Genomic DNA, 13,458 nt, shown 5'->3' with positions numbered 1-13,458 from the left:
GTCTTTGGGAGTCTTCATCCCCAACAACCTGGGCTGGGCCCAGGGTACTGGAGGTTATTGATCAACCAAGCTGTTGGAAACCCCAGCCCTCACCCAAACAGCCCCCACAGCCTGGCTGGTCTGGTACACTTTGAAGGTATGTGCCCATTGCACTCTTAAAACTTCTTTACTGTGGATCCTTAAATAAATAAAATACATTAATAAAATACATTTATTGGATTTAGGCAGCTATGTGAATGAAAATATACAGTTGAGGTATTACAGAACTGGGAGGTCATGATAGTAGTTAATAGTTAACTAACATAAAATACCTTAATATCAAGGTGAGTTGGATATTTCCACACTTTGATAATCACATGGGTGAAGTGCATTTGAAAAGATAGGGTGGCAGATATACATATGTTTACAAAGTAAAGAGTATGGCTTATACATTATGCACGTGGCTGAGCATTAACTGATGAACAGTTACAATCATACAGTAGTTGTCGTACCACAAGACCTAACTAACAGACAACAGAGTTGCTCACTTCTGAAGCTATTCAATTTTTGATGGCTTGTTTATAACTAACAGACAACAGAGTTGCTCACTTCTGAAGCTATTCAATTTTTGATGGCTTGTTTATGACATTCACAACGGTAGGTATAGGACTGTTCATATATCTGTCTGTTAAGAGCTCTGATTGGAACAAGTCTATTTTGTTATGACGAACGCCTGTCTTTGATGGAGAGGTAATAGGGGAAAGGAGATCTCTGTGATGGAGAAGCGTTAGCAGTTTATTGCCAAACCGCTTTATGAGCTGCCATTGTTGGTCAGAGAGGGTGGACAAGTTCAGCAAGATGAAGCCCTCTTGGTAGGTGATGTATGAAGGGTCCAGGATGATTCAGCATGCCCTTTTCTGCATTCTTTCCAGCTGGCCCCTCTCCGTAGATGTTAGTGAGCAGGTCTAGAGAGCTCTAGGTGAGCTTAGGGAGAACGAAGATGATAAAGATATTCCTGATGGAGTGCCTAGTGGTTTCACTCAAGAGGAGAGGGTACAGATGGTATGAGATGGATCTGGTGATAGCGTTAATGTGAATTTCTCAGATTAATCCACCTTCTTATACAGTACTACAAAGACATTTGAATTCTCTGACTACCCAGAGATTGTCAAGGGGAAGAATGTTGTCTACACCCAGGTTGATATGCATCATCACAGTCTTGGTGTGATGGATGGTGATGTCATAGGCTGTAGTCCACTTCTGAAGGTTGCTTGATGATGTGCTGAAGGACAATGAAGTCAGTGGAGTTTCTGTTGATAGTGATGCTAAAGGTGGGGTTGTATACGTACTCCCAATGGTGGGATGTGTCCTTCATGGCATCACTGAGAAGGATGAGGAAGAAGAGTGACCCCATCCTGGTGCCCTGTAGTGCAAGCATTTATCATGGCAGTTAACAATGAAGTTAATTGATAGATGAATTCCTTGACTAGTTTCAATGTAAGATATATGAGGGTGGCTGAGCATTTGGTTTTAAGGCACTGAAGGTACTAAAGCTACTTCATATTCCTCAACTGTGTTGAGAGGAGATGGGGTTAGGAGGTATGATGGGAAGGAGCTGATGTCGAACTTTGGAAGCTATTGCCAAATGTTAGCAGAGTGGTTGTCAATTTGGTGTACAGTCTCCTCAATGATAAGTTGGTCTACACATAGGAAGGAAGAACCTTTGCTAGGTGCAGCCTATTAGATCTAAAATTCTAATATACCAATAATTGATGTTGGCCTGCTTTAAATGCTGCAACTTGTTTGGGTAATACCCTTCTTTGAGGCTCTTACTTTGCATTGCACTCTATTGCAGAGCTGCTTATAGAGGTCTTCATTGCAAAAGTTGAAAGCTTGATTTCACTTCTGCATAAGTCGCTTAATGTGGCGATTAATTCAGGAAGCATTAGCCAGGTGTAAAGTTTCTGATGGAAGCTGGCAAAGCTTTGGAGAGGCTTAGACCCATTTGTTTTTCCAATTCATGTTAGCTAAGACAGCACAGGAAACTGAGGTCCTACTCAAGGCCATCTCATTAATGCTGTTTGTATTTATAAAAATATTTCTATTATACTTAATTGATGTTTCCCACATCAGCGAGGTAGCACAAGGAAACATACGAAGAATGGCCCAACCACTCACATACACACACACATATATATATATATACATAAATTCCCACACACACACACATATACATTTCAATGTATACATACATATACATACACAGACATATACATATATACACATGTAAATATCCATACTTGCTGCCTTCATCCATTCCTATCACCACCCTGCCATACACAGAATAGAATCCTCCCCCTCCAGCAAGGCAGCGCCAGGAAAAGACAAAAAAAAAGGCCACATTCGTTCATACTCAGTATCTAGCTGTCATGTGTACTGCACCGAAACCACAGCTCCCTTTCCACGTCCAGGCCCCACAGACCTTTACATGATTTACCCCAGATGCTTCACATGCCCTGGTTCAATCCACTGACAGCACATCAACCCCGTTACACCACACCGTTCCAATTCTCTCTATTCCTTGCACGCCTTTCACCAAATGCTCAAAATATTTTTCACTCCGTCTTTCCACCTCCAATTTGGTTTCCCACTTCCCTCCACCTCTAACACATATATCCTCGTCAATCTTTCCTCACTCATTCTCTCCATGTGCCCAAACCATTTCAACAGACCCTCTTCTGCTCTCTCAACCACACTCTTATTTATTACCACACATCTCTCTTACCGTTTTATTACTTACTCAATCAAACCACCTCACACCACATACTGTTCTCAAGCATTTCATTTCCAACACATCTACCCTCCTCTGCACAACCCTATCTATAGCCCATGCCTTGCAACCATATAACAAATGTGGAGGTAATAACAAGTAGTGGTGAAGTGAGAGGGAGATGGGGTGAGTATTTTGTTGAACGTGTTTGATGATAGAGAGGCAGCTATAGGGTGTTTTAGTCAAGGTGGTGTGCGAAGTGAGAGGGTTGGAGAGAATGGTTTGGTAAATACAGAAGAGGTAGTGAAAGCTCTGCGGAAGATGAAAGCCGGCAAGCAGGTGTGGATGGTATTGCAGTGGAATTTATTAAAAATGGGGTTGACTGTGTTGTTGACTGGTTGGTGAGGATATTCAGTGTATGTCTGGTGCATGGTGAAGTGCCTGAGGATTGGCGGAATGCATGCATAGTGCCACTGTACAAAGGCAAAGGGGATAAAGGTAAGTGTTCAAATTACACAGGTATAAGTTTATTGAGTATTCCTGGGAAATTATAGGGGAAGGTGTTGATTGAGAGGATGAAGGAATGTACAGAGCATCAGATTGGTGAAGAGCAGTGTGATTTCAGAAGTGGTAGAGGATGTGTGGATCAGGTGTTTGCTTTGAAGAATATATGTGAGAAATACTTAGAAAAACAAATGGATTTGTATGTGGCATTTATGGATATGGAGAAAGCATATGATAAGAGTTGACAGAGATGCTCTGTGCAAGGTATTAAGAGTATATGGTGTGGGAGTTAAGTTGCTAGAAGCAGTGAAAAACCTTTGCCCCCTTCCCAACCTTGTGACTCACTTTCGCTTCCATGGTTCCATCTGCTGTTAAGTCCACTCCCAGATATCTAAAACACTTCACTTCTTCCAGTTTTTCTCCATTCAAACTTACCTCCTAAGTGACTAGTCCCTAAACCCTACTATAACTAATAACCTTGCTCTTATTCACATTTAAACTCAGCTTTCTTCTTTCACACACTTTGCCAAACTCGGTCACCAGCTTCTGCAGTTTCTCACATGAATCAGCCACCAGTGCTGTATTATCAGCGAACAACAACTGATTCACTTCCCAAGCCTTCTCATCTACAACGGACTGCATACTTGCCCCTCCCTCCCAAACTCTTGCATTCACCTCCCTAACAAACCCATCCAAAAAGAAATTAAACAAACATGGAGACATCACACACCCCTTCTGCAAACCGACATTCACTGGGAACCAATCACTTTCCTCTCTTCCTGCTCGTACACATGCCTTACATCCCCAATAAAAACTTTTCACTTCTAGCAACTTACCTCCCACAACATATACTCTTAATACCTTCCACAGAGCATCTCTATCATATGCCTTCTCCGGATCCATAAATGCTACATACAAATCCATTTGTTTTTCTAATTATTTCTCGTATACATTCTTCAAAGCAAACACCTGATCCAAACATCCTCAACCACTTCTGAAACCACACTGCTCCTCCCCAATCTGATGCTCTGTACATGCCTTGACCTTCTCAATCAATACCCTCCCATATAATTTCCCAGGAATACTAAACAAACTTATACCTGTGTAATTTGAACACTCACTTTTATCCTCTTTGCCTTTGTACAGTGGCACTATGCATGCATTCCGCCAATCCTCAGGCACTTAACCATGCACCATAAATACACTGAATATCCTCACCAACCAGTCAACAACATAGTCACCCCATTTTTAATAAATTCCACTGCAATAAACTTTATCCCCTTTGCCTTTGTACAATGGCGCTATGCATGCAATCTGCCATTCCTCAAGCACTTTACCATGATCCATACATAAACTGATACCCTTACCAACCAATTAACAACACAGTCACCCCCTTTCTTAATAATTCCACTGCAATACTATTCAAACCTGCCTCCTTACCAGATTTCATCTTCCGCAATGCTTCTGCTACCTCTTCTCTCTTAACCAAACCAATTTCCCTTACCCCTCTCACTTCGCACACCACCCAAACCAAAACACCCTTTATCTGCCACTCTATCATCAAACACATTCAACAAACCTTCAAAATACTCACTCCCATATTCTTCTTACTTTCCCACTTGGCCCATCCACTCATATACACACATATATGCATAACCGCCCATATACATATCAATTTATACATACACATACAGAGACATATACATATATACATGTACATTTTCATGCTTGCCTTTATCCATTTCTGGCACTACTATGCCCCACAGGCAACAGCATTGCTACTCCCTGCTTTAGCATGGTAGCACCAGGAAAACAGACGGGTACCCATGTTATTCAACAACCCCTAAGGAAGGATGCACAGCTGGGGTGACTGTGGAATGACAGCCAAAATCAAGATCTCAACCTATGCATTCAACTCTTGGCAGTCTGCAAGTGCATCATGCTCAATGACACTAACAGCTACATCCAACAGGCCCTGTCGGGCCCTATATATTACAGGTTGTACCTCTATAATCCAGCACTTTTGTGGTCTGGTAACTTCCATGGTCAGGCACGTTTTGAATCTGCCACTAGGGCAGCGATTAGGTGCTAAAATCTGTGTACACTGCAGCCAAGCTAATTAATAGTCCTGTTAATTTCTATTATTCAGTTTTCTACTGAAAATGAAAGCCAGAAAAATTCAAAGTTTTGGAAAGCTTTGAAAGGAACCAGGAGTACAGAATTAGACACTGCACTTAGAAAGTGGTTTAAGCTCCCATGTAATGAAGGTGTAAGCATTTCTGGGGAGATTTTTATCGAGCAGGAAAAAGTTTTCCATAGGGAACTAAAGCTTGATTATGACTGTGAATATTTGCAAGGATGGTTACAGAAGTTTACATGGAGACATGGAATTTCAGCACATAGTGTGTGAAGTGAAAAGTGTAGTGCTGACAGGGAAGCTTGTAGTGTAAGGCCATATCAAAGGTCAATAAAAACTCCAATTCTCTATTAATCAACAAACAACAATATGTACAGGGCGAGAGAGAGTATACGAGCCAGCTGCCTGGCTGGGACTGTTGCAGCACGGGATGGCTGCCTTGACGATAACAATAAAACAACAATAGTAACAAGAGTCAATCATCGCCAACTACCAACCTATGGTCGTTCGTTACATTAACTACTCGTCACAAACCTACCCCAAAGTTTGTGGATGAATTTGCACAGACAGTGGCAGCGGAAAACTTAGCCCTAGAACAAGTTGATAATGCTGATGAATCTGCCCTGTATTGGCATCATATGCCACGAAAAACCCTTGCTCAAGATACTGAGAAGTCTCCATCTGGGGGTACTTTTGATGTAATCTGACTTAACACAAACCTTCTTTGGAAGCATCAATGATTGTAATATTTCCTGTTTCAAGCTTCGTTCTACCTTCTGATAACACAGCAATATGTATAAGAACTGAGCCGGCAAGACCGGGGTTTGGGCATATGTTTACATAGGGGGTTACCTTAGGGGTCAAGTTCTGTTGCTGAATTAAAGAGGTTCAACCTGTACCACAAATGAATCCTTCCTTGACCCATGACATAGCTTCTCAGGTCAAGTTCTGTTTTCTGTCATTTTCTGTGGTCTGGCAATAGCCAGGTCCCAAGGTTGCTGAATTAAAGAGGTTCAACCTGTACCACAAATGAATCCTTCCTTGACCCATGACACAGCTTCTCAAACTCATCTTCATTAATTTCCATGAGGTTCGCTACTGCTCATCTGCAAATTGAGAGCAAGAGAAAATGAGGCTTGAGGATGAAAACCCACTCCTAGCACTGTAGAGAGGTTAGGAGCGTTAGTTCATGCAGTGTCACTGAAAGAATTTATCTAACTGCTGTAAATAAGCTTTTTAACAATAGGTGGTTTCGGAAAGTAAACAAGAAATGTTACGAAAATAGGTTAGTTGCTTAATACTGGAAAAGATACCTTCCAATTCAATAAAACAACTGAGTAAACCAGTACCTGGGTGTGACAGGAGTTGACCGAGGAGTAGTAGTACCAATACTTCCTTGTTCTATTAAACTTGAGGTAGATCCTCGACTATGCATAGATGCACGCTTGGGATCCCCCGTATATTTGCTACCCAATGCACCTGGAGTCAGGGATAAGGAACGATGATTACCACTATAATGACCTGAAAAAAAAATTTAATTAGTGATACCAGGAGTTTACCTTTCGGTGTATTACAGGATTTTCTTTTGGCCTCGAATAGAGGTAAAACTTTCCTATCAATCTTTAGTCCATAATAACTCCTATCTTCTTCAATCTTTTTCCTTAACTACTATTAAGATTTCATATGGCATTTCAAATTCTCTAATGAATATCAGGATATTTATACAATATAAAAATTTCCATTATCAATTAAAATGCTAAGATGGTTCCCCAACTTCCTACACACTTAAGTACTGTACTACTTAATTAAAAACCCAGTCACCAGTGGCTACAAAAATGTCATTAATTTTTCTAGAGACGATCTAAGGAAATATTACTTCCCTATTCAGACAATACCAGCCTCCTGATCTTATTCATTACAAAAACTGCTTCCATAATCAAAGGCAGTGCATTCCATGAGCAAAATCAATGAAATTCTTTGTATATGTTCTATATTGACAGGCATCTTGGTTCAGGACTCAGGTTACCAATTTTCTCATATCACCGATAAAACTAATCTAATTCAGCTTGGTATCTGGGTGTATCACTTAATAAAATAAAAATAAAAAGCAAATAAATCACATGAACTCATTCTCATCTGAAGTAGTCTAAAAGACAAATAAAATACGAAGCATTCAGCCCAAAGCAACAAGCCCGCCATAGGCCTAAGAATCATCTGGCCTTCCTTTATAAGACAATAATGCACTCATCTGGCTGGCTTATCATTTCTGTGCTGGAATTTCCATGGTTTTAGAGCAGGTATTGACCATGCACTTGGCTAAGAAATGAAGAAACTGGGAGCACAACGATACTGAGCCTACCAGAGGCAGGAACCAACTAGCATGATGGGGATAGTCATGTGACTGTCTCAGCCTATGAGCATTAAGCCAAGCCTCCTAAGCAAGTCATACACATCACTTGTGTTTACTCACGTGTGCTGTACTTGTGTTTGCTACTGTTGCTAATAATTTTGCAGTAAGAATGTGCAAAATGAGTTCATGTGACAGTGAAATGGAGCCTAATTTATCAAAGGTTACTCTCTGAAAAGGAAGAGGAATGCAGTGCAATGGGAAAGTCTGGGATCACGTGAAAAATATCTTGTCTGTTTGGTTATCATTATAATAATCATGCATAATACCTGGAATGCATAAACATTTCTCCTTTATTCTTCCTATAATCTGCAACAAAATACCTTCAAAAGAAGACCAAATTCATCAAAAACTATCAATCTTTGTAAATGATATAGCTAATTACTTTCTTAAAACAATAATGCTGGTTTTCATGAAACTGAATATGGCAAGCTAATCAATTTTGTTCTTCATGCCTCATATAATATTCCTATTGCAAAATTTGTCAACCATTGTATACAACAATTACACAAGTCATTAACACACATACACACATTTTTAAGTACACTTGACATTTCCAGCATGAGCAAGGTAGCGTCAACAACAGATGACAGAGCCTTACAGAGTAAAATCCTCGCATGGCTCCTTGTTCTGTTCTTTCTTTTGGAAAGTAATACAGGAAGGGTGGATTTCCACTCACACACAATATGAAGGCAATACTCTTTCTTCCCTTCTCCAAATAACATTGTTGGAACTACTATTCCTTCAAACATACCCATTTTTGCTCTCGGAGATAAAGTTCTCTCTTTCCATTCTTCATTGCTCCTAAAAAGTTCACCCCCTCCCCCACCCTGTGACTCACTTCCAGGCAATGTAGCACCAGGAAACAGATGAAAAATGGCCTATCCGCTCATATACACATAAACGCCCATATACGCACATAAACATACATTTATTTTCATGCATATTCACCATTTCCTGCATTATCGAGGTAGTGCTACAAACAGAGGACTGAGCCTTAGAGGGAATATCCTCACCTGGCCCCCTTCTCTGTTCCTTCTATTGGAAAATTAAAAAAAAAAAAAAACGGGAGGGGAGGATTTCTAGCCCCTGCCTCCCTCCCCTTTTAGTCGCCTTTTAAAACAGCAGGGAATACATGGGAAGTATTCTTTCTCCCTTATCCTCAGGGATATACATACATAAATCAACATATACATACACACATATACACATATGTACATATTCACAGTTGCTTGCCTTCATCCACATAACCCACCCCACAAGAAACATCACTATCCCCTGCTTTAACAAGGTAGCGCCTGGAAAACTGACAAAAAATGCCACATTCATTCACTCGGTCTCTAGCTGTCATGTGTAATGCACCAAAACCACAGCTCCCTATCCACATCCAGGCCCCACAGGAATGAGATAAGGCCATGTGGAGGAGGGTGGATGTATTGGAAATGAAATGTTTTATGACACCATATGGTGGAAGGTGGTTTGATGGAATAAGTGATGAAAGGGTAAGAGGGATGTATGGTAAGAAAAAGTGTTACTGAGGATGAAAAGGGTGTACGGGATAGAGTGAATTAGAATTCTGTGGTATACAGGGGTCGATGTGTTGTCAATGAACTGAACCAGGGCATGTAAAGCATCTTGGATAAATCAAGGAAAGGCCTTTGGGACATGTTTGTAAATAGGGAGCTTTGGTTTTGGTGCATTACATATGACAGTTAGAAAACAGATCTGAGCTAAAGCTGACTTTCTACATCAGTTCCTGATGGTACCTCACTATCAAGGAAAATGTCAATGAAGTATGAAAATATATATAAATATACATATATAAACATAAATTCTTTCTATCATACCAAGTCATAATTTCCTGTGTCAGCGAGATAGTAACAGGAACAGAAAAAAGAAATGGCCTCATTCAATTACATCTACTCTTCAGCTGTAATGTATAATGAACTGATATTTGAGCCCCCTATGTACCAACAATCCCCACAAAACTTTCTTTGGTTTTCCCTGAACATTTTACAGAGCTTGGTTTTGCACACTGACAGCAAGTCAATCCCTATACAACAAACTGCCCTAATTCACTCTATCCTTTGCAAACCTCACACCCTTGTGAATGTTCAGGCCCCAAGACTACACAGCATTTTTCACCCCATCCTTCCACCTCCTTCTTGATTTCCCAATTTTCTGTGATACCTCAATTACTAAGATGTATACTCTCCTATCATTCTCTTCATATGTCCACACCAAATGAGAACCCTCTTCAGCTCTCTCATACATATTCTTCTTGCCCTAACATTTCTTATTTGATCAATCCCCTTCAGATTTCATAACCTCTTTAAACTCTTCATGACCAAAATATCCATGAAAACTGAGAATACCTAGTGAAGTCTTTGGAGGTCTTCTATCCCCACAGCCTGGACCCAGCTCAAGCTGTTGGTTTGGGTCTTTGGTTGACCAATCTGTTGGAAGTCACAGCCCACAGGCCTATGTAGCTCCTACTGTCTGGTTGGTCTGACATGTTTCAAAGTAATTGTCCTATTCATTCTTATATTTCTCCACTGTGCACCCCATGGTATTTCTGATGATTGTAGGGACGATACCAAAGAGTCTTGGTCTACAGATGTTGGAGTTCTCTCTTTCTATGCATATCACATCCTTGATTTTCAAAGGAAGTATTTTACAGTACTGAATGCTAGTCATGCTGGTAGGATATTTCTCAATGCTAGTTGGGGACCATGCCTTCAAGGATTCTCCAATTACAGATGATACTTGGTGAAGTCTTCAGCAGTCTTCTACTGCCACAACCTGGGCTGAGGCCTCAGCCTAGGCCGCTAGGTGGGGTCGAAGTCAACCGGCACTGAAAGATACTGTTCGCAGGCCCAAACTGCCCCCACAGTCTGGCTGGTCTAATATAATTTCGAGGTATTTGTCTGGTGCATTCTTAAACTTCACTACTGCACATCCTAAGATGCTTCTGATGCTTTTATGGATCTGGAGAAAGCTTAAGACAGTGCCAAGTGGAATACTTTATGGAATGCATTAAGGATATACAGGGTGGGAGGACAACTGTTGGAAGCTGTGAAAGTCTTCTATAGAGTAGCAAATGCATCTGTAAAAGTGGATGGAGAGATGAGCAAAAGTTTCATATTTAATGTGGGTGTGAAGCAGGGCTGTGTGATCTTACAAGACTTTTTAACATATATGTATATGGATCTAGTGATAAGGGAAATGAAAGCAAAACCAGGGAAAGGGGGTGCTGAGATGGAGTGTGGTGTCTAGCAAAAAGCCTGTTTGTGGATGATTCTATGCTGTTTGCCTAAAAAGGAGATGCGCAAGGTTATAAGTGTCTTTTATGATGTGTAAGCAAAGGCAACTGAAGGTGAATGTGGGTAAAATAATGGGGTCTGAAAGGAAAATGAGTGAAATTATAGATTTTGCAAGACCCTATAGACTGAAAGAAGAAAGTGTGTGCTACACTATGACAGATATGGGGGAGAAAGACTAAAAGAGGTGAGATTTAAGTATTTCGGAGCTATCCAAGGTAAGTTTAGTAATATGGAAGGAGAGATATGGGATAAAGCAGTACAGAATAGAGCAATCACTGCATCCTTTGTGAAATAATGAAGGGTAGAGGTGTAAGTATGGAAGTAAAGAAGGGATTAAGGGACAGCACAGTCCTACTAACCCTGACCTATGTAGCCAAAACAAGGCCATGGAATGAGTTACAGAGGTCAAGAATCTAGGTTGTGGAAATGACATATTTGAGAAGTATGTAGTGTAGCCAGATGGGATGAAGAATGGAATGAGGGGGTGTATGAGGCATGTGGTATGGCAGGAAATGCAAAGGGAATGAATAGTGAGATGGTAGAGAGGGTGAAACATAATACCATGAGGTGGTTTGGGCATGTGGAAAGAATGCAAGATAGGGATTTTACAAGGACAGTGTATGATAGTACAATTAAGGGGGCTGATGTGAGAGGAAGACCACATGTAATATGGGGAAATAGAGTGAAAGGGTACTAGATGGAAGAAAACAGTAGAAGTATGTGTGGAATGGTGTATGTAGGGGAGGCATGTGCATAAAAGAATAAGAGGAAACTCTTTTGCCACGGGAACAGGCATCAAAAGTTGAAAAGGAGAGATAGGTAGCATGTTTGAGGAAAGGAACCTAGATGTTTTGGCTGCGAGTGAAACAAAGCTCAGGGGTAAAGGAGAAGAGTGGTTTGGGAATGTCTTGGGAGTAAAGTCAGGGGTTGGTGAGAGGACAAGAGCAAAGGAAGGAGTAGCACTACTCCTGAAACAGGAGTGGTGGGAGTATGTGATAGAGTGTAAGAAAGTAAACTCTAGATTGATATGGGTAAAACTGAAAGTGGATGGTAAGAGGAGAAGAGGAAGTGAAAGCTTTGCGGAAGATGAAAGCCAGCATATTTTAGATGGTATTGCAGTGGAATTTATTAAAAAAGGGTATGACTGTGTTGTTGACTAGTTGGTGAGGATATTCAATGTATGTATGGCTCATGGTGAAGTGCCACTGTACAAAGGCAAAGGGGATAAAGGTGAGTGTTCAAATTACAGAGGTATAAGTTTGTTGAGTATTCCTGGGAAATTATATGGGAGGGTACTGACCGAGAGGGTGAAGGCATGTACAGAACATCAGACTGGGGAAGAGCAGTGTGGTTTCAGAAGTGGTAGAGGATGTGTGGATCAGGTGTTTGCTTTGAAGAATGTATGTGAGAAATATTTAGAAAAACAAATGGATTTGTATGTAGCATTTATGGATCTGGAGAAGGAATATGATAAGAGTTGATAGAGATGCTCTGTGGTAAACATGTTTACCAAATGGCGCCCTAGCTTCGCCTCTTCGATGTATATCAACTGACTGTTATATTTCTCTCTTGTGTCTCCCCTGATGATGTGATCATTACACAAAAGTGCACTTGGGAACTTTTCGTGTTTCATTTTCCCCGTGGACTCATAGGAATATCTTGATCACACGCAAAATTGTGATCCTTTCCAATATATGTATACGTTGAAATGTATAGGTATTTATATGTGCGGGTGTGGATGTGTATGTATATACATGTGTATGTGGGTGAGCTGGGCCATTCTTTTGTCTGTTTCCTAGCACTATCTCGCTAATGTGGGAGACAGCAACAAAGTATATCAAAAAATATAAAAAAAGTAAGATAGATCATAGGAGGCTAGTGTTGACAAGTCTTGGGTTCCTAATGCTTGATTAAGGTGTCTCTTTTTGTGCATACTCCACCTCTGGATTTCAAAGGTAGTATTCTATAATGTCCTCCATGCCTGTAGAATTTTTTTCTGAGTGTAAGTTGGGAGCCAAACTTTTTAGGATTTTTCATGAACAGATGTTGATACACGTCTCCCCTCTGCCCTCCAGGGAGTATGGCCTCAGAAATTTCAGTCATTTCCAGTAATTTTGTCCCCTTACCACACCACATTAATATGGGTTGTAAAAGTTCTCTGAACACTTTCTGATTCCACAATTTTTCCTGCCTTGTAGGGTGATATTAGAATGCAATATTGAATTTTTGAAAGAATTAGCACCTTGAGTATCATAATTGGTTTTACTTTCCTTTCTTGAATGTCTGCATGAAGTCAGTCATTAAACATTATTACTCCAAAGTCTTTCACATTATCAAA

General features: G+C 40.5%; 1 protein-coding gene across 1 annotated transcript in view; it reads right to left on the bottom strand.

Moving 5' to 3' along the window:
* LOC139765254 (uncharacterized) overlaps nt 1-13,458 on the bottom strand; it is a 117,553-nt gene that overhangs the window by 87,794 nt on the left and 16,301 nt on the right. The window contains exon 3 of the mRNA XM_071692590.1: nt 6,740-6,911. Coding sequence (XP_071548691.1) covers nt 6,740-6,911 — 172 coding nt within the window. The remainder of the gene's footprint in view (nt 1-6,739; nt 6,912-13,458) is intronic.

This window comes from Panulirus ornatus, chromosome 53 (assembly GCF_036320965.1).
Source record: "Panulirus ornatus isolate Po-2019 chromosome 53, ASM3632096v1, whole genome shotgun sequence".
Taxonomy (NCBI): Eukaryota; Metazoa; Arthropoda; class Malacostraca; order Decapoda; family Palinuridae; genus Panulirus; species Panulirus ornatus.
The sequence above is the reverse complement of the archived record's forward strand: the minus strand, read 5'-3'. Positions and strand labels throughout refer to the sequence as shown.